This window comes from Leptinotarsa decemlineata, unplaced genomic scaffold, assembly GCF_025532065.1.
Source record: "Leptinotarsa decemlineata unplaced genomic scaffold, Ldec_3_MD MMD2_tig00000157_RagTag_RagTag, whole genome shotgun sequence".
NCBI lineage: Eukaryota > Metazoa > Arthropoda > Insecta > Coleoptera > Chrysomelidae > Leptinotarsa > Leptinotarsa decemlineata.
The window spans coordinates 3,631,403-3,657,366 of record NW_027412543.1 but is presented as its reverse complement, the minus strand read 5'-3'; the positions used below and the strand labels follow the sequence as shown (position 1 = coordinate 3,657,366).

The following is a 25,964-nucleotide window of genomic DNA, read 5'->3' as shown; positions in this document are numbered from 1 at the left end:
ACTCGTTGCTCTGATCGACTTTCCACACGAGTACTTTTATTCATAAAATTATCCAAGTAACCTTAATTTGTTGAAAAATATTGAAAAATATCTGTCATTTCAAAGTTTTGGGGTGTGGACCATCGGGGGTAGTCCGTTCCTGACTTTGTAGCAAAACAACTGACTCCTGCATGAAAGCTCATCGAAGGAATTCATTTGTTCAGTCAATTACCAAAATTTGGATGATTTTGAATATTAACTTGGAAAGTTATCAAAGAAAAACATTTTTCATTTTGTAACTTCGAGGGCCCGTTACTTGGTAACGAAGGATTTTAGGAAAAAAAAGTTATATGAAGTACTGGTGATATTTTGACCCCATCTATACATTCCCGAGAGGAAAAGAGGAAGTCCAGTGACACCCTGTATAATAAACCATTTATTGATGGTGAAGTTAGAGATCATTGTCATGTTACAGGAAAGAAAAGATCACATGCAGCTCATTTAAAAGGTAATTTGAATTTCAAAATCCCTAATTTTGTACCTATTATTTTCCACAATTCAAGTGGTAATGATTGCCATTTATTCATGAAAGAATTGTATGGGAATAAAAAAAAAGTTGATGTCATCCCACAAACAAAAGAGAAATATATATATCTTTCACTAAGCATCTCTTTACACACACCTATACCGATAAAGATGGTATATCTAAAAAGAAATATCTCAAAATGATATTTATCGATAGTTATAAATTTATGACTAATTCGTTTGCCGAAGTTGGGTGCCAACTTGACCTCTGATCAATGTTTGGAGATGCATGAACATTCCCACAAATTGAGAAATTCAATTTGATGAGACAGAAAGGTGTATTTCCATATAGTTTCGTTGATGACACTGACAAATTGAATTATCCATCACTTACAACAAAAAATCAGTTTTATGACAAACTCAGTTGTGAACATATATCAGAAAATGATTATGATACGGCTAGAAATGTGTGGAATTTATTCGAGTCTCAGAATTCGGGTGAATACTCTGATTTGTGTTCGAAGTCGGATCTATTGCTATTATGTGATATTTTTGAAAACTTTCGCACCCCAAGTTAAGAGATTCATAACTAAGATCCAGCACATCATTATACTGCACCTGGATTATCTTGCACCTGGATTATCTTGCACCTGGATTCAACCTATGTTGAAGTATACGAATATTGAATTGAAATAACTAACTGACATTGATATGATTCACTTTTTTCAAAAAGGTATACGAGCTGGAGTTAGTCAATATAGTGAGAGGAAACATATAGCAAATAATAAATTTTTACCAAATTATAATCCCAATGAATCTTCCACATTCATTACATTTTTGGATGCAACAAATATATACGGTCATAGCATGTCACAACTTCTACCAACAAGTGAATTTACATGATTGACACCTAATGAAATTCTTAACCTTGATGTGATGAATGTGAGTGCTGACAGTCCGTATGGGTATGTGTTTGAAGTGGACATTCATTTTCCACAAGAGTTGCATGATAAATATTCTGATCTTCCATTTTCAGTTGGAAAATTAATACCACCTCGTACACAATCGAAAATTCCCAAATTAATTCCAAATTTGAATGATAAAAGAAAATATATTGTTCATTAAAGAAATGTACAGCAAGCCATCAAAAATGATTTGATTGTAATGAATACACATAGAGTATTGAAATTCAAACAATCACGTTGGATGAAACCCTATATAGATCTCAATACTGAAATGCGTAATAGGTCAAACAACAAATCTGTTGAAGATTTCTATATACTAATGAATAATGCGGTATATGGAAAGACAATGGAGAATGTAGATAACAGAATTGATGTTAGACTCATTACACATTGGGAAAATATAAAGAAAAATATAAGTGCCAACACTCTCATATTCAGACTAAATTTCAAAAATTGTTCAATTTTCACAGAAAACTTCGTTGCCATTCAATTGGGTGAAGTTAAAGTCCATTATGATGAACCATTATATTTGGGAATTTCTATATTAGAATTATCTGAAACAGTCATATACGACTTTTTCTTTGGATGCATCAAACAACACTTTGGTGGAAATGTCTCTTTACTGTACACAGATACCGACTCACTCATTCTGAAAGTAAATATAGAAAATTTTTATGAATTCATGAAAACTAACATAAGTAGGTTTAATACATCCAATTACAGTATAGTTAACCAATTCAATATCCCCGTAACAAGTTCAATCTTGGGTAACTTCAAAGACGAATTTCCGAATGATCCAATTATGAGCTTTTATGGTACAGGTGCTAAAGCGTATTATGTGAAATCTGTTGATGGTAAATTTAAGAAAGCTGATGGGGTGAAACGATCGGTTATAAAGAATGAATTGCCATGTGAAGATTACCAAAAAATTGTGGAACATGGTGGTATGATATTCAGAAAGATGAATTCATTTAGAAGCGTGTTTCATGATGTGTATACTGAATTGAAGAATAAAGTTGCATTATTATACCACGACGATAAACATTCGGTGGATAACTAATATTATTCAATAATCACAAACTCAGAAGAGTTCACTGTATCGACTTATCAATTTATCGTCTGCCGAGATCATTAATTGAAATTCCATACAATGTCTTTAAAACCGGAAAATCCAATATTGATGTTCATGTATGTATTGATAAATGAATAATAATGAGATATCAATGTGTATTGTGTATGTATATGTATTAGTTTGATGAATATAAAAATGGTAAAAAAAATTATTTGTATTATTTCTATTTTCCTAACCAATTACTGCAAAGTATATAGCATAATGTGAATGAAAGAAATATCAGTTTGAAAAGAATCATCGTAGAGTGCACAATGACTAAAACAATCGAAAAGTTTGGTAGAAAAAAAAATGGGGTGGTAATGTCATTCGAGGTCCTCCCGGGAATGGATTTAAATTAACAAAAGATGGTCATTGTGATATGCAAAGGAAAATATTGAAAAATACAAGCGAACCAATTGACAAAAGTGATTATGTAACTGTATCATATCTTGATGGGAAAATTATTGGAACAAAGGAGGTCATACTTCTAGCCTTACAAGCTGCAATACAATCCACTATAGGTAATGTTGCTCGCGATGCACGTCAAGCATTCGACGATAAAATTGTAGAGGCTCGGATAACTTTGGCTCGTAAATATTATAATCTCAAAAGTGATGTATATATAACGCTTTGGAACAGAGAGTTGTATTTTTGGAGAAAAAACATAAACTCAGGTCATCAGGTGGACTGGGGTATCCAGGACTGGACATTAATCCGAATGTTAGAGTAATAGAACCAAAACCAATAGATGACGTATTAATTGAACGAATATGGTGAATGTATGTATGGATAAATTTGGGGCGCCACGAGCGCGAAGCGGAGCTGAGTGCGAGAGTCGAAGCCGAAGCGCGCTTGCGCGCGAAGCTCCCCTCTCCAAACCCGCCCCCACCCTCCGGGTCCCGCCCTCCAGGCCCCGCCCAACTTTCCACCCTCAACTCCCAACACTCGCGCATGCACGCCCCCACCCCCATTGCGCGTGCGCGCCCCCGCCACATTCCCACCACTCGCGCATGCATGCCTATATCCCAAGGAGAGCACTCTTCAACATTCAGTACGACGACTCAAGGCATCGGGAACACTCCAGTCCAGTCTAGCCCAGTTCTCCAGTCCAGTGAACAAGCAGAATTTTCAGTAAGTTAACAATGTTATTTTTTTTTATCCACTAACTTTTTATTATTTTACATTTTCAGAATGGCAACCAACATCCAGGAAATAAACAACGCTGTGGCGTCAATCATACCGGAGAAGGCAGCAACTTCGAGTGGTACGGGGCGATCTCTCAGCCCTGACTTATTCGAGGAGAAGGACAGGGTTGTGAGGAAGGTCTGTCGACAACCTGCAGCTAGGCTTGGTCCTATTGAAAAGTACCGAGTTACTTGCAATAGGACTAATCCTTATACAGATAGTTGGCCGACCGCTCGTAAGAGCTGAAGGCCCTCCACGCCACCCGCAGCAGCAACAGCAGTGGAAACATCTAGGGTGCCTTCTGCGGAGTGCGTTGTATTGACCCCGTTGGTGGTGCAGCTTTCAATGCTGCCAGCAACACCGGTGAATCCCCAAGTGTTGGTGCCACAAGTGCGACAGCCTATCGGAGAGGTGAGTGAACTGTTAAACGGTTTCCTACAGAGTTGTAAGGAAGCAGAACATGCTTCTCGATGTAGTGAGGCTGCGTTGGTTAACATGAACCGCCAAAAGGGTGAAATTGCTAGCCAACGAAGCAAAATAGAAAAACAAATTGCCGATCTAAAAAAAGATTTGGCCGAACTACATCAGAAGAAAACATCTCTGGAGGAAAGGTGTGAAGCAGGGACCTCTTCGATAGAGCGATACAAAAAGTTGGTGACATTTATTAAGACTTTTTCGTAGATTAAGTGTAAATGAAAGATTAGTTTTATGTTGGTTAGGAGTATTTAATTATGGTAGTTTTAGGTTAATATTCGTAATTTCAGGAAAAAAAAATTAAAAAAGAAGTGAAATAAAGGGTGTATATTGTTTTGGTTTGGTACACATTGAACACGATGGATGGGGCATTGTTCTTCACTTCGTCTTATTATTATTTTTATTTCAATTCCAAGCTCTTCTAGACAAATATCTCACAACAATTTTTGTGTTCTCTAACCACTTGTAAATAATATCTAGAGAAGAAAAATAAAAAAGACATGTTTCATAATGAAGTCAACAAGTATAATTTCATATAATTCATATTGTATTTTATCCATTCAATTATCTCTTTTTTTGAATATAGCTTATGTCATTTTGCAATTCACTCCCACTTCATCCCTATTCATCCCCATTCCTCCACACTCCTCCCCCACTCCCTTTCAAAAGTATGAAAGTAGTAATTATCTGATGGAATATTCAGTTGATCATCCACCTTCAACATGGAACCTGATTCAACTGCCGAGCCATACAGACTCCCGGAGCCTCAGATAGCTTACTACATGTCTTTCCAAAAAGGTTTCGTTCACTCCACCACAAAACCTCACAGTCTTGGGTATGAATATGAGATACCTGACTATAGAATGCAGGTACAGCATGTAACCGGCAGCGACGAAGCGGACCTTTCTGATGGGAAGTATCCAGATCCTAACGGTTGGTGGGATCCCGATTATGATGACCTACTGCCCTATGGGGACGATGACGATGACGATGAGTCCGAGGAAGTCGAGGATAGTCCTCCACCATCCCCAACCCTCATCGAGGATAGCCCTCCACCATCCCCAATCCTTATCGAGGATAGTCCTCCACCATCCTCTCTCCTATTTGATGAGGTCCTCAATTCGGATGACGATATGTGATCCTTTCTCCCACCTTTAATCCTTTCTTCCCACGGAGTACACACTTTTTGGTTGGTGTATACGGGACACTGCGAGGTTGGGGCAGTGTCTTCGTTCCTCTCCCTTATTAGTTTTTTCATAATAATCTCTCAGAGTTTCCCATAATAATCACTCAGAGTTTCATGAAGATCGTCATTCTTGTTGCTTTCGAATTTCAAACACTGAATCGTTCTACATTTACACTTCACCCCCTCCATTTGATTTTTCCAATATAAATATAGCATTAATCCCAGTTCTACATCATTCTTCCACAATGTCGAGTGCTGATTCTACCACCGAACCGATGAGTGTACCAGAGTATTCTATGTCGAGTACAGGTCCCATTCAGCTACGTGAAATAGATTCAACGTCCGATCATTCCAGTACAACCTTCGCACAATTTCTGCAACGCATCTATGATTTTCCTGATGATTTTCCAGAACGTATAGAAAAAGGTATGCAAGAGGAAGTAGATGCAGAGTTAGAGAAGGGTGTTGACGACTTAGACGATCTAGATGATTATGCGGACGATATTATTAGTATATCATCTGATTCAGATGATTATGAGGACGACATCATTAGGATATCATCAGATACAGATGATTCAGATGACGACACCATCATCATTGTTTCTGATGACGAGGAGCGTTAGTCCATACCATTGCATGGATAAATGAAAAAACAGCCTTTTTCAGGGTTACAATTGAAGCTATTTTCAGAGCAATCATTATACTTTCAAACAGAAACAGGCTCATACCATTGTTAACATTAGGTTAACGTTACAGTTAACATTAGGTTAACAGAATGCATGTAGAAGTACCATATCCCACTCTGTAGCACTCATCATCATGTGCATATATATATATTCAATGATTGACAAATTGCCAACTTCAACTTTCAGTTAAAGTAGTACTCATCATATGCACAGATATTCAATGACTAGCAAATTCCCAACTTCGACTTTTCAGTCAAAGTGGTAATTTGTCATATAATGCACATATAATCAAAGACTAACAAATTTCCAACTTAGACTTTTTTTTGTCAAAGTAGTCATTTGTCACATAATCTGTAAATACTACTACTACTACTGTTTGTGTGAATAATGTTACCCTGAAAAGGGCTGTTGTTTTTTTTTGACCAGTAGGTACACGGTTATTGTGTCACAGGTTTGACATTGTTGCATATTACACATGTCGACACTCGGGTGAAGTTTGTTAGGGGTTTCTCGCAAGAATCGCACCAATTCTGTCCCAGTTCCATCATAGAAACGGTGTTGTGGGTGTTGATATGATCATACCACCCTCCATTATTGTTTCTAATGGGGTAAAAACGAATACAACAACAACATAGCTTTTTGATGTTGCCATCAATCGTTCGGATCCGCACATACGCGTCCATCACGCAATATGAATCCATGGGATCTTCTATAAAATGTCGGTGATGTTGAGCAATCGGAGACCGATTCTCAAAGCACCATCACCTTCAGATGAAACAGCTACAACCCCTTCATCATCGCCTTCACCATTCACGACCATCTCAAGCTCTATCATGTCACCATCTTAGTCGCTTTTGTTAGCCTCGTTTTCATCTCCATCACTTTCGTTAGCCTCATTTTCATCTTCGACAACTCCAAGATCAATCTACTCTTCATTGACTCCAACACCTTCTTCAACTATCACTTTCTCTAGCGGAATATTGGCATCCTCATCATCTGACTCGCCTATCCAATTATTTGCATCAACAGAAGATATTCTATTTAGTGCAGCAACTATTTTTTCAGTATTCATCTTGAAGTTTTCTCACAGTGGCAGAGTGAATGAATGAACTTCAGGTTCGCAAGTCGACTTATATAATTGTACAGGTAGTGGTGGTGGTAGTGGTACGACTCCCACTTATCATTTGACTCGTTTTGAGTGAGACATTAGGATATAGCATCTCAAAACATAAGTTGGTATGATGAAGTCATGCTTGTGAGAAGGAGAAGTTCTCCCACTATACATTCACATGGTGTTAATTTGTATAAATAGAGAATGTCGGTATGGGAGAGAGCAGTTAGAGTTTTTATAAGTCATCTCTTGATATTTCTAATCGAATTAGTAAAACGCCGTTTCCAAAAGAGTGAAATGAAAAACCAAGAGTGTGCGTCTACCCAATGATGATTGCAGGGGCTATTGTGTGCAACTTTTGCCAAATAAGTTGACCTAAGAAAACAATAATTCCATGCACTGGTATGTACAATGATTGTGTGTCGCGAATTCAGCTATCGCCTCCATCTCATCCACCGAAGCGAACAAAATCAGGATATCGCCAACAACAGTCACAGTGTCTGAAGTGTTCCGAACCTATAAAATTGAATAATATGGGTATTTGTAGAAATATTTGTGGTACCTGTGCTGCCGTTCCAGCTCCGCTGCAGCGTTGTTTGCGTTGTGATACATATTCTATGAATTTTTGGAATCATGTATGCACTACATGTAGAAGCACTTGGGCTATATGTGAGAAGGTTGGTTAACTCTACCCCAATAGGAGAATTCATTTCTTTCAATATTGGTGTCTGACACATGAACAACAAATATTGAGGAGGAGAATCAAAAAACGTTCCACATCAACAGGGACACATTAACACTTTTGATTTTCATTTCCATTATTGTCCTCTCTTGTTAATGGATATATATTTTTTTTAAATTAATTTGTATTATTTTCTCTCATTTTAAAAATGCATGCAACAAAAAGATCGTCACATGCGTGAAGAGTTCAGTGAAAGGGCGCATGTGTCAGTTGATGGAAGAGGGCATGCGCTAGTTCATTTTCTTTTATAGAAGGTGAAGTATCAGTAACATAATCACCTTTCCTATTCATATTCTATTGCTATCACATATCATTCATCAGACCTAAATATTCATCATCATGAGCTCTAATCCGCTATTGATTGCTGAAGATGGTTCACCACTTGTTGATATCGATCACACTGATTTTGAAAATATTCCAGTATTACATTTATCGAGTCAAGAGTCGATGAATGATTTTGATATTAACGACTTCGTTAACTTTGCAGGTGTGCTGGAACCAAATGAGCAAATTGTTGTTGAAAATCCAATCGTTTCGCAATCATCACCACTCAAATACCCTTCATCTACTCTTCCTCTTGGTGTTGATAAGAAATATAGAACAATCAAGAGGAAGGTGAGCAATGCATCTTCATCGATTGTCACTGACTTCAAAGAGAAGGAACAATCGCAAAGTGTTGTGCGAAAGAAAATACCCACAACGAGAAGTGACAGATCGAAGAGGAAGCCAAAAGGTGTACCTAAAAAAATGAAGGGTGATTTGAAAACTGAATCGCTATCTTCATTCAGTCCACTACAACGGTTTGGAGAAATGAAAAAGAAAGCAAAATGACGCCTTGTAAAGGCACAGATGGCTATTGCTGAACACGAAAAGAGTGAGCGAGCTATTGATGTTGATAAGGAAAATCTTCGAACATTAGATGCCAAGATTGCATTAGCGAAGATTGAATTGGCTAAAATGTGTAAAGATGCAGATGAACTCCGTTCAAAAATTGGAAACGATGATCAATTCAATCATCGTTCGAGAATGCAAGCTCAGGCAGAGCATGAGGAGTCGACTCAACTTTTTGAGACGGAATTATCAGTGAGAGATAATTAGCGAAGAGTTGGAGTGTACATTTCAAAGTGACAGCGATTATTTTTGGGAATGGTAGTGTGTTTTCAATATCGTGAGTTGAAAAATATAAGCGGGAATGGTGTATACACTTATTTTGGTTTGGTATACACAGAACGCTGCGATTGGTTGGAGCAACGTTTACCGCTGCAATATTTTTCAATTTACATACATATAATTGAAATGAAAACAATAATGAACTTTAACATTACTTTATTCATGAATACAATAGTAGATACATTCAAACCATATTTGATTCATTGATCCAAGAATTTTGTTCGATAGGAAGGCCTATTCGCTTTACATATACTTTATTTTTCCTTCTTCTCAACACCTTCTCAATCAGATATACGTTAAGATTATCGGTTCGTAATAACTCTTCTTCGTAAAACATACTCTAATAGGTTGTTAATTCATATCTTCAAGATAATAGGTGATTGGTTTTATTAATTTTAACAAACTTGAAGAGCTCCGTGGTGAAGTTCGCAGCGCAAGACTTTTCAAAAATATTTTTGTACTTGCTTATACGTACAATATCATTGAATTGGAATTTCGGTTAACATTATTTTTTTTCAATTCTCTCCTTTGATCGCTTTGTATATATTTGAGGGAAAATTTGGCTTCCTTCAGTACATGTTTCATTGCATCAGTTATTGTACTACCTGTTTTTATCTTCAACTGCTACATTCCACAGATATTTTGAGTAACAATCAATCACTACAAGTATATATCGGTATCCTCCATCACTTTTTGCGTAAGATTGTAGTTCAGCTAGATCTATTCGCCATAGATCTGCGAAACCTTTGATGGTGGTTATTCTTCTGCGAAAATTACGTCTTGCAGGTCTATGTAATTCATTAACAACTTGTCTTTTGACATCACTTATTTCACTTAGTCATTCTATTTCAATATGAATAGAGAGAAAAGGTGATAATGTTACTGCATTGAATGATGATGTGACAGTGATCATTACTTGTGGATATATTAATATATTATACCTTCTTCACGTAATTCTTCAATAATCGAAATTATTTCATTGTCATGTCCTGTATGCCCAGCTGACTTTGAAGCTACCAATAGTAGTAAGCGAGCAACTAACTCTTTCGGTGAATTCCAGTACACATAATTCGCAAGTTAAAAGTATATGTTTTCTTCATTTCCACTCGTTTGAGTGCTCCACCAATTTTACTTCTACTTCTTATTGGATATTGTGGTGAGTCTGAAAGAGGTTTGATAACTCCACGAAATTTTTTAGAATTTGTCATTTCAAAACCATTCTTCAGATAATATTTTTCAAATAAAGCATTCGTTATTTTCAATATTTTGGAATATACTTGACGAATTTCTTCATTATTAACATCTTGCGGATTTTCCAAAAAGATCATATCATACAAGTCTGGACTACCTGCGCATTCATATTTTATCACTTTATTAGCATCCCAAAATGAAATGTTTCCATCTTTAGAATGTACCACTAGACTTCCCATTTTTAGGTTTTGTGTAATAGGATCCATACGTACACTAAATGTTTCATCATAATGCTGGATTCCTACATTTTACATTATTCAAATGTTTCGCCAAAACATCTTCACGACTTTCATTCATATTAGGTGAGGAGTCAGAATCCGAGGAATCGATGTGGGACGATGATGGTGTTTCGAATAGAGTTGTTCTCATATCGTCTTGAAGTGTGCTCGTCTCACTATTTACAGATAATACACTACCAAAAGATTATTTTTTCCTATTGGAGTACTCATTTGATGATTTGAAGTAGACTGATCATTTCCATGATTTGACGATAACATTGATGATAAAACATTCAATGGTTCCGTTATGGGCTCATACAATTTTCGAGTGTCATACGATTTTCAATATTATCATTATTGATAGAGTTGATTTCTGCCTAACAGCTGCTGTTGTCTCTACTAGTTGACTTTTCAAATCTATTCAATTGTTTTTATTTTCAGAATCATTTTTTGTATTCATATTGCCTTTTTCGAATTATAGCTCAATTCACTGATGGAGTGACCTCTACAATATCCAGTGATCGAATAAATCCGAATAACAAGATCATGGATAAATGAAACTATCGAATCCTTTGCGATATCTACCTTCATCTATTTTTCTGCCCTTATCAACCACTAGAAATCCATATTGGTCCTTCCAGCATTTAACACACATCAATTGGAGTTGCCTGAATGTTACATTGGGTAAAACATGATCTGAATAAATGTGGTGTAAATTCGTTTTATCTTGTTTGAACTTTATGATGAAATCGGTATTGTCACGCACTAATTGTTTGGGTACCCGTGAATATGTCTGTGCGAGATAAAAACAATCAACATCCTTATAACGTCCCATACAGAAATTTGATCTAATAATATCCTGCTTTTCACATATCACATCGTCAAAAATGAATACAGAAGTAGGCTTAGCGTCGGAGGGTTTCACTATTTCTGCATTATTACTGAATGTATAAAAACCTAATCCTTTTATAGGTTCCAAAACATTTCGCAAGTACTGATATTTAGATTGATTGAATGATTTCGAATAGAGATACACATTTCTAAATCTCGGTCCTTGTGGATGTGTTAATAGCGATGTCATTGCAATCGTCTTTCCACAATTTGAAGGTCCTATAATGAGTCCTCGAACTGATGATGGAAGTAGTGGACCATATCTGAATACCCAAATTTCCCATCTAGACTATCTACAGCAAACTTTCCTTTTTGTTTTACAATGCGTGGTTGGAGACTATATAAATGTTATTAGCTTATTCATTTCAATGTGTACCATCAAACGATACGGACATATTGAAAGTGAAAGTAAAATTGAAAGATGTTGTGGTTTTGTTAATGATTTAATGAACAAACTTCCTTTCGAATTACATATACCTGGAGGTTATCAATACTGTGGACCAGGTAAAAATTGAAACAACGTATAGCTCGCAACGATCCTGGAATCAATAAATTAGATATTGAATACAAAAAACACGATATTCAATATTCTTAGTATCCATCCGATCTTGCAGCAAGACATTCAGCTGACAAGAACTTGAATATGGTGCTTGGGATAGGGTTGAATCGAAGGACGCGAGTATTGGGGAAAGAGCAGCTGCATTATTTGTCACCAACATTATGAAAGCAAAAAGACATATGGGCATGGGTTGTAGCACCAATATGAAAAATAGTAAGAGAAAACAAACGAAGAAAAATGAAATTAGAAAAGTTGCATTTGGTGCTGGGATAGTCCATAAAGTGCGAAATGTATTGAAGAAAGCTGGCGGGGAACAATTTGTGACGAATGAAAGCAAAAAAAGCTATCACTGTGGCATTGGAGGTGGCACGTGAATACCTCAAAGCTGCCGGTGGAAAGAAGAAAATCCGCACACCACGCATAATTTCTGTTCCCAAGATCGATGGACTTTTGCCATTGCAATTTTTGCTGGACTATCCGCACTAGGGAGTTTGACGGGAGCCGCTGCTGGTATTACCAAGTACGTGAATTCAGAAAAAGCCAGCAGAGCGGCTTCAATGGAAGCCAATCGCCACAATAAAACTATGAAGGCTGTATCATTGGGCAAACGCGGAAGTGGAATATACCTTAAACCGTACCGTAAAGATTCAGGTCTATATTTAAAACCATACAAACCCACAAACAAAACAAAAAACTGATTGATCCCCTACCTCAGAGGTCTCTCATCGATATCGATCTCAGTTATTATGCACAAAAAATGAAAATTCCACATTTTCGTGGTGTTTTTATGCGTGACAGATTACCCTCTTCAGGTCCAAGACAAAATGAGACAGCTATTGTCAACTAAGATGGAATAAGTGGACCAGGGACACATTGGGTAGCATATAAAAATGTGGGAAAGAAGTTGCATATTTCGATAGTTTTGGAGACCTACCTCCATTGGAATTGACTCGATTCTTTCGAAAATGTTCGAATGTAAACATTTTCTTTCTCTGAATAATTTTCCAAATAAAAATGGATACAACACCCAAACTGGATCGGAAGGCTATCGAGGGAATGTGGTTTTCACTTAGGATGTTTTCAAAATATGGTACCTTGAGAAAAATGGATGAAGTGATGCTTGAAAATATGCATGTGTTACACATGAGATTGCATATGTTTGGGAAAAGTTACCTGAACATCTACAAGATGACATCGATAAAATGAAATATAGATATTGTTACGAACACCACCCTGATGAAAGTTTAGATTCGGATTTGAATGATGGTCCTATACCTCGAAAATCAGTATGTTGATTTGTAATATAGAGGATATGAATATCGGTATCAATGAAAATGATATTTATTACAATACAACACCTTCGAGTAAGTGTAAATTGTCTCAAATGTGCTGTTGCTGTGCACAACAATAAATTGAAATGTGTTTCAAAATATTCATCAGTCATGTCGAGAGAATTCGAGCTACAAACTGTCGGGATAAGTGTCTTGAGTGCGGATTTTTTTCCACCTGTTGAATTGGATAGGAACAGCCGTTATGAATTAGGACTTTTGGGATTCTATGGATGCAATACAATCAATAATATAACAGAAGCTGATAATTTAATGAGTTTCAGAATCAGTAATGACAACTCATCGATACTCGAAAAGTACACAATTGAAATTCCATGTGGTGCTTACGAAATAGAAGAGATCAAAGCCGTCATACAAAAACATATTATGTACAGGTTATTTCATGATGAAAAACCAATTGATATTGTTGCAGATGACATTTTCTATCTACATGCTGATAATAATACATTCAAATGTGAATTGCGATTCAAATATGAAATTGATCTGACACATCCAAATTCTATAGCAGAAATGATGGGGTTCGCTCATGGCATATTTCCACCAAATCAGATACATGAATCCTCATTATCAATTAACATTACAACTGTGAGACTTATCCGCTTAGATTGCAATATAATATCTGGTTCGTATATAAATGGTGAAGAATCCCACATTCTTCTCTCATTCGATATTGATGTTGAACCAGGATACAATCTTACTGAAGAACCACACAGTATTATATATATGCCTGTCAGTCCAGAAGGTCGTCAATTGATTCACAACATTACAGTGCATATTTTGGATGACAAAAATGACCTTATCGATTTTGGAAGTGAAGAAGAGATTTTCATTATTTTTAAATTGCAGAAAATTGAATAACTATTGGTATGGGTTTCATTCACAAAAGACAGACAAAATCATATAGAACAATACCAAACCAAAACGAGCTGCACCATTGAAAAGAAAAGTGAGCATAAAAAGAAGCTTATTCCACAAGTGTATACTAAACAGTTAGAACATAACGCTGTGTCTGTGAGTGATCTTGAATTTTTGAAATCGATTGGATTGAAAATGAGAAAATAACAATGGTGCTCGAAACAAACAGTGAGAAGTTGAATATATTCGATGAACCAGTGCTTGATCATTCTCTCATAAGTTTACATGAGCACACATATAAGCCCTATGGATCACCGCTATTCAGGAATTCAGATGCAATTAGGATTGCAATCAATAATCAAGATGTTATACTAGATATTGCCGAGAGCTGCATTTACATAGAAGGTAAATTCACCCCAAAGACGAAGCAAAAACATGCTCTCTCGAATAATGCAATTGCATTTCTCTTTGATGAAATTCGTTACGAAATGGATGGTGAAAAGGTGGCTGTTGTTTGAAAACCTGGGATAACATCTACAATGAAAACCATGATATCAGTTGGACAATCCTTGCTAACACATTATTGACATGAAAAAAGAAATGAAAATTTCTATGTTTTCTACCACTTTTATTTGTGACTGACGTTACTGCAGTTCCATCCTATATGGACATTTTCAAACTTAAAGAATAAACTGAGAATGATTCATTACATTCGCTAATATATACCATTCAGGTACTTGATTGAGTACCTGAATTCACAGTTCATAATGCGCATGTGCCAATTTGAAAACCGGAGAGTAAATTGAATCGATTTGGTCATTTACCAGGTTGCACACGCAATGTTTATGCTTGTGAATTTCCAAGGATTCTAAATAATTGAGTTTGCAACCCTTCCTTGCATAGTGCAGAATTTCCGTATCGTTTAGATTCGGAAACTTGTGGTTGCATGCCAAGGAATAGTTTGAAAACGTCGAATCATTTTTTCCCAGTCTGAAGGACCTTTCATGTTCAGCATACCGTTTTTGGAAATTTCATCCACATTGTCCCACATAAACACTATTACACTCCGGACACTTGAGCTTATGAACTCTAGATTTTTCCAACTTGTCGACCTTATCTTTGGCATTGAAAAGAAAATGAGATAACCTGGCATGTGGTCTGAATGCTACTTCCACATTGTTTTTCTGAAGAACACTGCGATCATTTCTGTTCTTTTTCCAAAATATGTCAGCGTTACCCATTTCTTGATTTCTGGTTGTTTGACCTGAGGATATATTGGTACTCAATCAAGTACCTGAATGGTATATATTAGCGAATGTAATGAATCATTCTTTGTTTATTGTTTAAGTTTGAAAATGTCCATATAGGACGAAACTGCAGTAACGTTAGTTACAAATAAAAGTTCTTTTTTCATCATGATCTCCTACCACATAGTAACGGCTACATCCATCAATACATTATTGACATCTGGCGGGGGACTTTCACAATTAAAATTCGAATGAAAAATGAGACATATTGTAACAGATGATAAACACAAGCTCAAACTTTTGAGTAGAATAAACAAAAGCGGTCTGAATGCCAAAACTAAGTTGGCTTATCGTATGTGGGACCTCTATGAACTACCAGCATTACGTGGGACTTCTTCAGACATATGGGCCATGAAAACAATCAACGCTCTGGAAACTCATCGTTTTGTCATCATCGCATTCCAAAGTACCACCACATCTGAAGATAGAACACAGGATATTACAAAATTCACTACTGCCGATATCAATAGTATTCGAGTATACTTGAATTCTGAAGTTTATCCATATGAGCGTTGGAATTTGAATTTCGATAAAAAACTTGATGCTCCTGCTCATTATGTTCTTGAGAGTTTCCAGCGAAGTTATTATGGTAAAGATATGAGTGAACCTCTGATGGACATTGGACAATTCAGAGAGAATCCACTATCCATCATCGATTGTTCCCATCAACCAAATGCAACAAAATCATCAACTATTGATATGAAGATTGAGTTTGAGACGAGGAAGACCAAGTTTCTAGACAACACTGAAGTATATGCATTAATTTTGCACGATATAGTTTCAACATGCCATGGGATGGTTCAGTTCACAGCAGATATTGAAACTCTTTACATTATTGATACTATTTCATTTTTCACTCTATCATGTACTGTTTTATAATCTTCTCTTTTCAAATTTGTAACTGACTTATATCATGTATTATAATTCTTCCTAATTCATATGTATCATATTCATTGTTTTGTAATCATTTTCAATTGTATATAATGGGATTTAAATAAATAAAACATGAAAATAATAAAAAATATTTTATTTGACATTATTTATGATTCACAGGAACATACAGACTATCTAAAATAACTTCTTCCTCATAGTCATCATTTTCGCGACCGTCTTCAATTTCCTCTTGATTTTCATTATTCAATTCAAAGTGATGAATAATCCATTCTGTCAAGTATGGTTGAAAACTATACAGAAATATTCTCAGGTTCAGTTCAATGATAATCTCACAAAGTTGACACAATTCCAATTCATTATCCAAAAATTTGTTACAAACTTCTGCACCCCTCCGATAGTTCTCAGCATCACGAAGACATAATTCGATTTGTTTTTCATCATAGCATACACTCATATCATAAACGCTTGCATGTTCGGCTCCATCACCCAACACCTTCAATTTAGACGACAAATGTTGAACCGATGATTTGAGATCTACAACATCGATTCAATTTCGATTTGCATACTGGATTCACATCTTTGAATGGTGGAACTGAAATCGAATAAAAAACAATAAGCAACCTCCAACTTGTTTCCATGATATAATACTCACATTCTCATTTCACTTGTAGTTATAAAGTGAGTGTATTCAACTATGTTAGTAATGTTCATATTTTCATATAATTTTCATCTAAATCATCTAATACATGAATATTATTAAAACAAAAAAATTTTCAACAGAAAAATACACTCACCGTCTTTCTTCTATTACGAACTGAATAACACTTTACCAATTGCTAACTGCTGCAGATATATTCGTCTACTGATTTCGAAGTGTGCCAGGCATTTCTTTTATGTTGAACAGCGCGAGTCACCACCACCATGAAAACGTAAATGGTGCACATTGCAAATTGCTACCCACTAGAAATGCCTGACGTCACAGCCAAGCCCACCTCCCAGCTGGATGCGGTAACAGATGTCGATACCTTTCTCATATATTTAGGAGCTTTATATCTATTTTTTACGTGTTTCAACTTGTTTGCTTAAACTATGAGTAATTCTTATGTGCTGATGCTTACCTTCTGGGTGCACTTGTGATTGTATAACTCCTTGAAGATCAGGGTGTAAATTTTCATATCCTCCTTCCAGGCGAATATCGAATAGTTTCGTCAATATGAATTCATCATCCTTCGTTTTATCCAACTCAAGTAAGCCAGGGCTCATATCCCGAATATGCCCATGGTCCTAAAATATTCCTCAGATGGACGTACAACACAAAAAATTGGAAAGAATAACGATTTTAAAATAACAAAAAACTACTAGAATGATTTTCCATCAGAAGTCGGGTGAGCGGTCTTTTTGAGACGTACCAGAACAAATTACTACATATCGATCTTCTGTCATAGTTCTATAAAAAAATCTGGCGTTCTCATATGCTCACTAGTGCATATTTCTTTTTTTTTTTTCAACTCATACCCATTCCGATGTTACAAGAGTGTCCCAGATTTCAGTTGATAGGCGATAACTTCGTTTTTTGTGAAGCTAGAAAAATGAAACCAAGGTGCCATTGAAATACTTCAGAATGTCTTCTTCTAATCATTGGAATCTTTGTATTCAATGAAGTTCATAAAAAACTACAAACTTTTTTTTCAAATGGAAACCCTAATAATTGTTTACTCCATTTGAATATCCCTTTTAGATGGGTAATATTTTTCTGTAATCAAAATGCTGTAAACATTTGTTTCCAACCAAATATATTGTTATGCACTACTCAAATAATATTAGGTACCCTCATTCATGTGTCCAATAGCTGAGGTGCGTGAACTCGTGTCGGTTGAGGTGGATCCACCAGAATGACTGGGTATGAACAGACAAATCGGAACGACATAAAGATGATTAACAGTTATATTACAAAAATAGACAGGTTACGCATATCGGTACAAATTACTAAAAAATCAAATCACCCAAAAGAAAGGACTGCCCCTAAACATCTAATATGTGGGAAAGAAAGTTTTTGACTTTGTACTACTCCATCTTGATAAAAAAAAAGTGGGAATCAAGTAGTAGGAAGCCAAAAACTTTATTTCCCAAAAATTATTCACTTCAAAAAATATAACCCCTTCAATTCAAATCTAATATGTATTTCCTCACAACAAAAAAAGGCAAAACAAACTCAGCTAACGCGCCGCAGTGACGGCACGTTGTCGCTTACACGGCTCACGTTACACGGAACAAAACGCATAATATTTTTTTTAAGAAGCACGTCATTGAAATTATTTTCAAAATCCCTATTTTTCTTATTTCAAGTGTAATCTTATATCTTTATTTTTTGTCCTTGCTTAAATTAACGAACCAGAGGGCTTAGATAAAATAGTATCGGCTAATAATTGAATAAACCTGGAAGGTCATTTCAAAACTTGCAATTTGAAAAAATCAGCATTCCCAACAACTACAAGTTCTACGGTTTTCTCCGGAGAATTCAGACGGAAAATCGAGTTGAGAGCTACCGATTTCACTTGCGATACGATTTACAGCAATATTGTATGTAGGAGCAAATGACTACTTCAATAACTTCCACATCAAGTTCAATCAGGAATAGTGACCCCCTCACTGGTACCCTCTTGAGGGTCCTTACGTCAACAAAACCTCTCGTATCCGAAATAAGTAACAAAGGAAAAGGCACAATTGCTTATACAGTATTTTATTTGCCCTGTAGTGAATATTATTGGCGAAAAGCTCTTCCTAATATCGCTTTGAAATGCTTCTCCCCACAGGAGAGCCAGGAGCAGAGACAACGATGAAAGCCAATTCCTCCTCAACGATGAAGCACTCAACTAACTATAATATACCACCACATTCTACTCCTACATAAAGTTCTAACTCGAGTTCCCACTTCAGTGCCCTTTCCTATTGTTGTAAGTCAAGTAAATCAGTTACATTACTTCAATTCTTATTGCACTATAGAGAAAAAGGTACAATTCCGAAATACCAACACATACACACGACCAGAAGAGGACATGTTTATCAAAACCTTGATCAGTTACGGGGTAGACCATCCAAAACGTAACACTATCACATATATGGAATACTCTGCTGATATATAGCTGGCAAGCTTTCTATCCTATGATGTGTTTCCTAGAACAGAAAAATATGATCATAGCTGGTGTGATGGTATGGCATTCACGACAGTTTCGATTGTTGAGATCCTCCTAATTTACTGAAGGCACTTAATGTACAATTTCTCCTAGACAACACATAGAAAAAAATTGGTGGGGTCATATCAGGGAAACGAGCTGGTCAGAGCTTTGAATCCCTGTTTTCTTGTCTGAGCATATGTATCATCAGAATGTTGAGAAGTACTGTGGAAATTATGACAACGAACACCATATTGTTGCCATATCATCATGGTTCGTTCGGATATGGGATACGTTCTTATATCTCAGGGAAGGTGCTCAACAGGAAATCTGAATGTTGCCGTCGTGTTAAGGTACTAATGTGAAAATATTGCCCAGGGGGTTCTACATATTAAAGTCCTCACCACATGTTGACACTCTATTTTGTTTGGAACGCTTTGACAATAAATTATTATCTATTCGCTGTCTGGGGTAGACATTAACTGGTTTGCAGATGACACATTTCATAAATCGTCATTGGGCAGATTTAAGCGAATGTATGTGTAGTATTTATACTCGTAGGTGACCAAGTAAGACAGCCATATTCGAAACAGTATCGAACAAACGAGTTGAAGAGAGTAATGAAACTTTTCATGTTTCTAAAATATTAACAATTTTCAAATATAAGGAGCAGTTACACTTTTCTTTATGTGAAGTGCGAGTGAGAATTTGTTTTCAAAAAATACTCCCAAGTCTTTGTAGTTGTTAACCTTTGTCTTTCCGGGTGGGGTATAGCTGTGCCCCAGATACATATTTTTTGTTATAATTTTAAAATTAGCGCCCGTCCTATTTGGCTAATTTTATTTTGTGTCGTTTGGGGTATTGCAAATAGTATACGGTTCATGAAATCGTCAACGATTTGTTAAATTAACAATAAATTCAATATATTCAGCTTGGGGTACATTCATAACCCGCGTGAGAATCTGTGCCATCTGTTTTATTGTTGTCTTCGACCCTATTGAACCACTTGGCTCTGGGTATGGCATAGCTACAGATTTTTTTTACAAGCTCACCACTGGCCGAAAAACTATCACAAAAAGGACTAAGCCTTTGTGGTATTTTGCGAAAAAATAAAGCATGTATTCCTAACGAGTTGCTACCGAAATCGTTCAAGCCCGTATATTCCAGCATGTTTGCTTTTACAAAAGACCATACCATGGTTTTTTATGTTCCCAATGAAGGCAAATCGATTATTCTACTATCACCTGAACATCATGATGATGCTGTTGCTGATAAAACATCGAAAAGCAAGCCAGATATTCTACTGCATTATAATAATACAAAAGGTGCAGTAGATACTACAGATAAGATGGTAAAACAATGCTCTGCTCGAAGAATATGCAACCGTTTGCCAATGTCAGTGTTTGGCCAAATATTTAATATTTCTGGCCTTAACACTTACATCTTATGGGGTATCAAGTAACTGGAAAAAACTAGAGGAAAAGACGATAGACTCTACTTTTCACTAGATCTAGAAGAAGCTTTAGTGAAAGAAAATATCATCAGGTGATATAATGAGGGAGTACGATTAAGTAAGACATTGAAGCAGTACATGCAAGATATCGTACCAGAGTTGGCGCCGGTGAAGATGCAAATAGAAGCAGCCTATGAAAGACCTTGCTATTTATGTTGTCGAAATAAAGATCGTTAATCAAAGTAATTTTGCAAGCAATGCAAAAGTTTTGTATGTGCTGAACATTATGTCAAGATAGTAATTTTTATCCAATGTCAAAAAATTTTAGACTAGTTTTCGGCCCAAGAATGTTTTTTTTATTTTGTTTAATTTAATGACAAACATTATATTTATGTTCGATATACTTTTTGTAATAAAATTGTGTGAATTTAAGATGTTGATTAATTTTCTTATAGTAAAAATTAAATACACCAATTTGTTTCTCTGGGGTACAAATGGACTGCACATAGGACTTCAGGTAATTTTACCGACATGGGAAGACGAAGGTCAAGTAAATAATCATTTATCGAATGTTAAAAATAATTTAAATGAATTGAAGGGGTTATATTTTTAGGAGTGATTGATTTTTGGCGAAGAAAGTTTTTGGCTTTCTACTACTCCATCAAAAAAAATATTTGAAATGAAATATTTCCTATAAATGTTTTTATAGCAGACACGCCATTTTATTCGCTAACAAAATCTTAGAATTCATTATTATGAATATTCTGCTTACATTTCGGTTTCTATATCATTGTTTATATCTCATTATGAAACTCAGGGCTTTCAAATGAAGCGTGTTCAGAAAGAATTTTGAATATGTTCAAAATGAAACATTTTTCTCTGATATGAATACTCATTCCAGTTCACTGATGCGGATTGTATTTTCAAATACAATGTACTCGATATTGACTAAATCATTAACTGATTTCATCAGGATTTACCGCAGAAATTTAAAAAAGTTCAAAAATGTCAATATGACATTGCAATCTAATACTTTGGACATATTATCTCCATCAATGATTTTCAGCAATTCGAACTTCAAACAAAAAAGATGAACGTTGAAGGTAAGTAGACCATCTGTTCCATCTTTCTTATCGAAATCTGGAAAGGATCACAAAGAAAGTTCTTTCACATATCTTTGATGTATCGAATTAGTTAAACAACATATATTCTCATGAAATATATTCTTTGAAATACATTTTTCAGGGAGGAGTCAATGTTTCTTACTATTTTGTGAGTTTTTAATCTCCCTCAATCTGAAAATTGAACGGAGCTGTATCAATGGAGAATCTGCTGAGCTGTTATGAAAAAAACTGAAAAGTTAATTTCAAGAAGTTAGTGCCAAATATCAATCACGGAAGTGTTGAATTATTCAGTAACTTGTTATATTCATAAGTTTTGTATACAAATTGATTGATGTATAAAAAAAATTGAACGTTTGTTTGAAGGTGGATGACAATGTTTTGTGGTGCATTTCTTCAGTTCGGACTGCCATTTTCTAATATGATATAAATTGAATTTCTATAAAAAGCTCTCCACAGAAGATCTACCTTTCGCCGATTGGGAGCGTTTTCCACAAGGAAATTTGGGGTTTTTATGATGAAAATGGAAAATTTTTAGTCATCTGAAGAAAGGTAAGTAGAATCTTTTTTTTCATCTATTATTCATTCGTTAGGCAGAGTTCATGAATACGACATGTTACTAATTGAGTGGACTCATCAGTGGTTTATAGTATGCAGTTTCTTTCCGGAGTCAACTTTTCAGTTTACTCTCTTTCACACTTCAGCATATTCTCCATTGATTCAGCTTTGTCAATTTTCCAGATTGTAAAAAGTTACAAACTCAAAAAACAGTCGAAAAAATGTGATCTTCTGAAGAATAATTTTTTATATATTTCACCTAAATGTGCATTCGTTTCTCAAACAAGTTTGATCGCTGACTACACCTCTGAAAAACAATTGATTTTGATGAACATTCGAAATTATGAAGTCGGTTATCATAAACCCCAATTTACTATTTGCTTACCTTGGTGGAGGTAATATCAGGAACGCCAACACAAAGTGCACTACAAACGAAATTAAAAATCAATACTGAAGTTAACATGATGCTACCGCGATTCAACTCTGAAATGGAAGAAAACCAATTGAGGCTACTTATACATGCTTGGTGAGAAATTCTCTAGTCAGAACATACCACAAATCCCACAAAAATCCTGTTGTTTTTCATCAAGAAAACAAAAGTTTTATCGCCTGAGAACTGAAAATAGATTCATGAAAGTATTTTTCTTTCTCCGGTAGGAATTTGGTTCCAATTTCATTCATTCAAAAAGTTATCTATAAAGACGTAATTATTACTTTTTCCACCATGCTACGTCAAAAAATTAGTTCACGCCAAAATAGGTTTTTTAACAAATAAAAAGAACATTGCCTGTGTAAGAATTTTTCGAAAAAAATTTAAAAACACGTCAAATTTGTTCGTGGATGGGACAAGTTTTGACCCAAAAACCATTGCGAAGTCCCCAATGCTCCAGGTGGGGGTGTCATCCCCTAAATTTAAAAAAAATGTGAGGGTAAAATGGTACCCCATTGAAAAAAGCTTTCTATTGCTTGATGGCTACTGCTTTGCTTCAGTTTCCGAATAGGTTGACTATTTCCGAAGATTGTAGACTCTGAAGAAACAAAAATAATATTCAATGATTTCTGAGAAATGGGAAAAATTGAAATTGAAAACTTATGATTTTGATGAAGCACATATGTGAAATGTTATAAAAAAAACTAATAAATAGATTTTCACTATAAGGTTTTACAAAAACCGCGACACGTGTTTCGCTATACAATAGCTTCTTCAAGCATAACTAAAGTTACTTCCAAATTACACCTTATATACTATAACCTAGTAACTATTCATCTGCCTAAGTAATAAATTAATAAATCTACCTGAAAAATATACCTGGAAAAGTCAGGTATCAATACATTTTCCGAAAGTCTACCTGTAAATATACCTTACTATTATTACCTGCGTGTGAACAAATTCAATAAAGGTGAATTATTCAATTCAGTTTGATCGTTCATAAGATGGTGAAGGTTTTTGAATTTGTTTATTTCCATACTCTCCAACAGGTTGAGTTTCAAACATTTCTCCTGGAAATGGAGGGGTTTGTATTCATGGTCCAACACATGTCCCTCTGAGATTAGATGACTGGCATATGTGGAATTTATTTTTCCGTTCTGGAAACTATATTTGTGTTCCTTTATGCGGGTTTGAAACGTTCTTCCAGTTTGACCTATATAAAACATCGGACATGACCCACACGATAATTTATACACTCCTGATTTTTCTGAAACTGAACTTTTATCTTCGTTATTTTTAATATACATGCCCAAGTTGTTGTTGGTTTTGAAAGCAGTATTCACACCTTTGCTGTGCAGAAAATCAGAAATATTTGTAGTGGGTTAGCCTAAGTAGGTTAAGGTTCTATAACTTTTATCCTCCTCTCTTCGAATTGGGTAAACTTCTTTCAAAGCTTGACTGTATAACTTCTTTGATATTAAAAAATGTATCAGGCCACTATCATAATCATTGTTGGCGGCTATTTGCTTTATTATATTCAGTTCTTTATTGAAATTCGCTTCTGACAAAGGTACATTTATCAGTCTGTGGATCATACTGTTGAAAGCTGCTACATTATGCTGATATGGGTGGGTGGACGAATTATGAATGATAATATCATCCAGAAAATGTATAGATTCGTCCTGTTCCATCCCCACTGTGAATGTGATAGATGGGTGAAGGGAATTTATGAACTTCAAAAAGTTTGTCAACTGTCTGTTCGTTCCCGTGAAACATACCAGAATATCATTCACATATCTATACCAACACAGAAAACTTCTTACCAGTGGGTTACTGTGTATTCTTCTCTCCAAATCGTCCATGAAAATCTCTGCCAGAATAGGACTAAGTGGGTTTCCCATTATGAGACCTTTGCAAGATGAGTAAAACTTGTCATTGAATTGGAAGTAATTCTGTGACAAACATACCGTAAGCAAGTCTGATATTTCATTTTTCACTACTGGATTGATAGAGTTTTTGTCCAATAGATTCTCCACCAAAGTAATCGTTTCATTCGGAGGGATACTGAGAAACACATTCTTTACATCGAATGGAATCAATTTGGCATTATCCGGGAGTGTAATATCTTGAATTTCATTGATCAAATGGTATGAATTATTCAAACTGAATTTTGGTTTGAAATTGGTGTGGTTTTGAATAATTCCAATGAGTATTCAATGAATACAATTTCGGTGGTTGTGTGTTCATGACTAACGATCTGAATTTTTCCTTTTCATCCATGACACAATGAATATTTTCGAAAGTTTCCTTGACTTCTTTCTGATATAAATGGGTGGGGTCGTTTCTGAGACTATCGTACATGCCAGCATTTAGAAAGTCCAAAGTCTTCTCCACGTATTCTTCTTTGTTCATGGCTATAACCGTTTTTCCTTTATCAGCTCGTGTAAAAACAATGTTATCTTCTGCTGATTTCTCTTTTATGGATTTCACTACTTTCAATTCCGTTGTTGAATGTGTGAAATGTTATCTATCAATTTCCGTACAATGACAACGTTGTCATACGTTTTAGGCGATGTCACTTTGCGACTAACATCAATGATTTGTCCTCGCAGGTGTAGTCATGTGTTGTGCGATAGATTTCTTTTCTTATATTATGTTTCAACGAAAACCGCATGGAACGTCTTCGTCCTATCCAGCGTTCTTCAAACACATCAGTCACCCATTGCATGAGTGTTGTGATGCAGGATCATTTACTATATTTCATTTTCATT

The 25,964-nt window shown here is 35.6% G+C and overlaps 1 protein-coding gene across 3 annotated transcripts in view; it reads right to left on the bottom strand.

The window, feature by feature from the left end:
- The window catches only part of LOC111512054 (microfibril-associated glycoprotein 4), a 123,672-nt gene that overhangs the window by 29,553 nt on the left and 68,155 nt on the right, over positions 1-25,964 (bottom strand). For 2 of the 3 annotated variants that reach the window (XM_074172737.1, XM_074172738.1), the window contains exon 2: positions 17,577-17,742. In XM_074172737.1, coding sequence (XP_074028838.1) covers positions 17,577-17,742 — 166 coding nt within the window. Of the gene's footprint in view, positions 1-17,576; positions 17,743-23,148; positions 23,297-25,964 lie in introns of those variants that run through there. The other variant, XM_074172736.1, reaches the window with a different exon arrangement.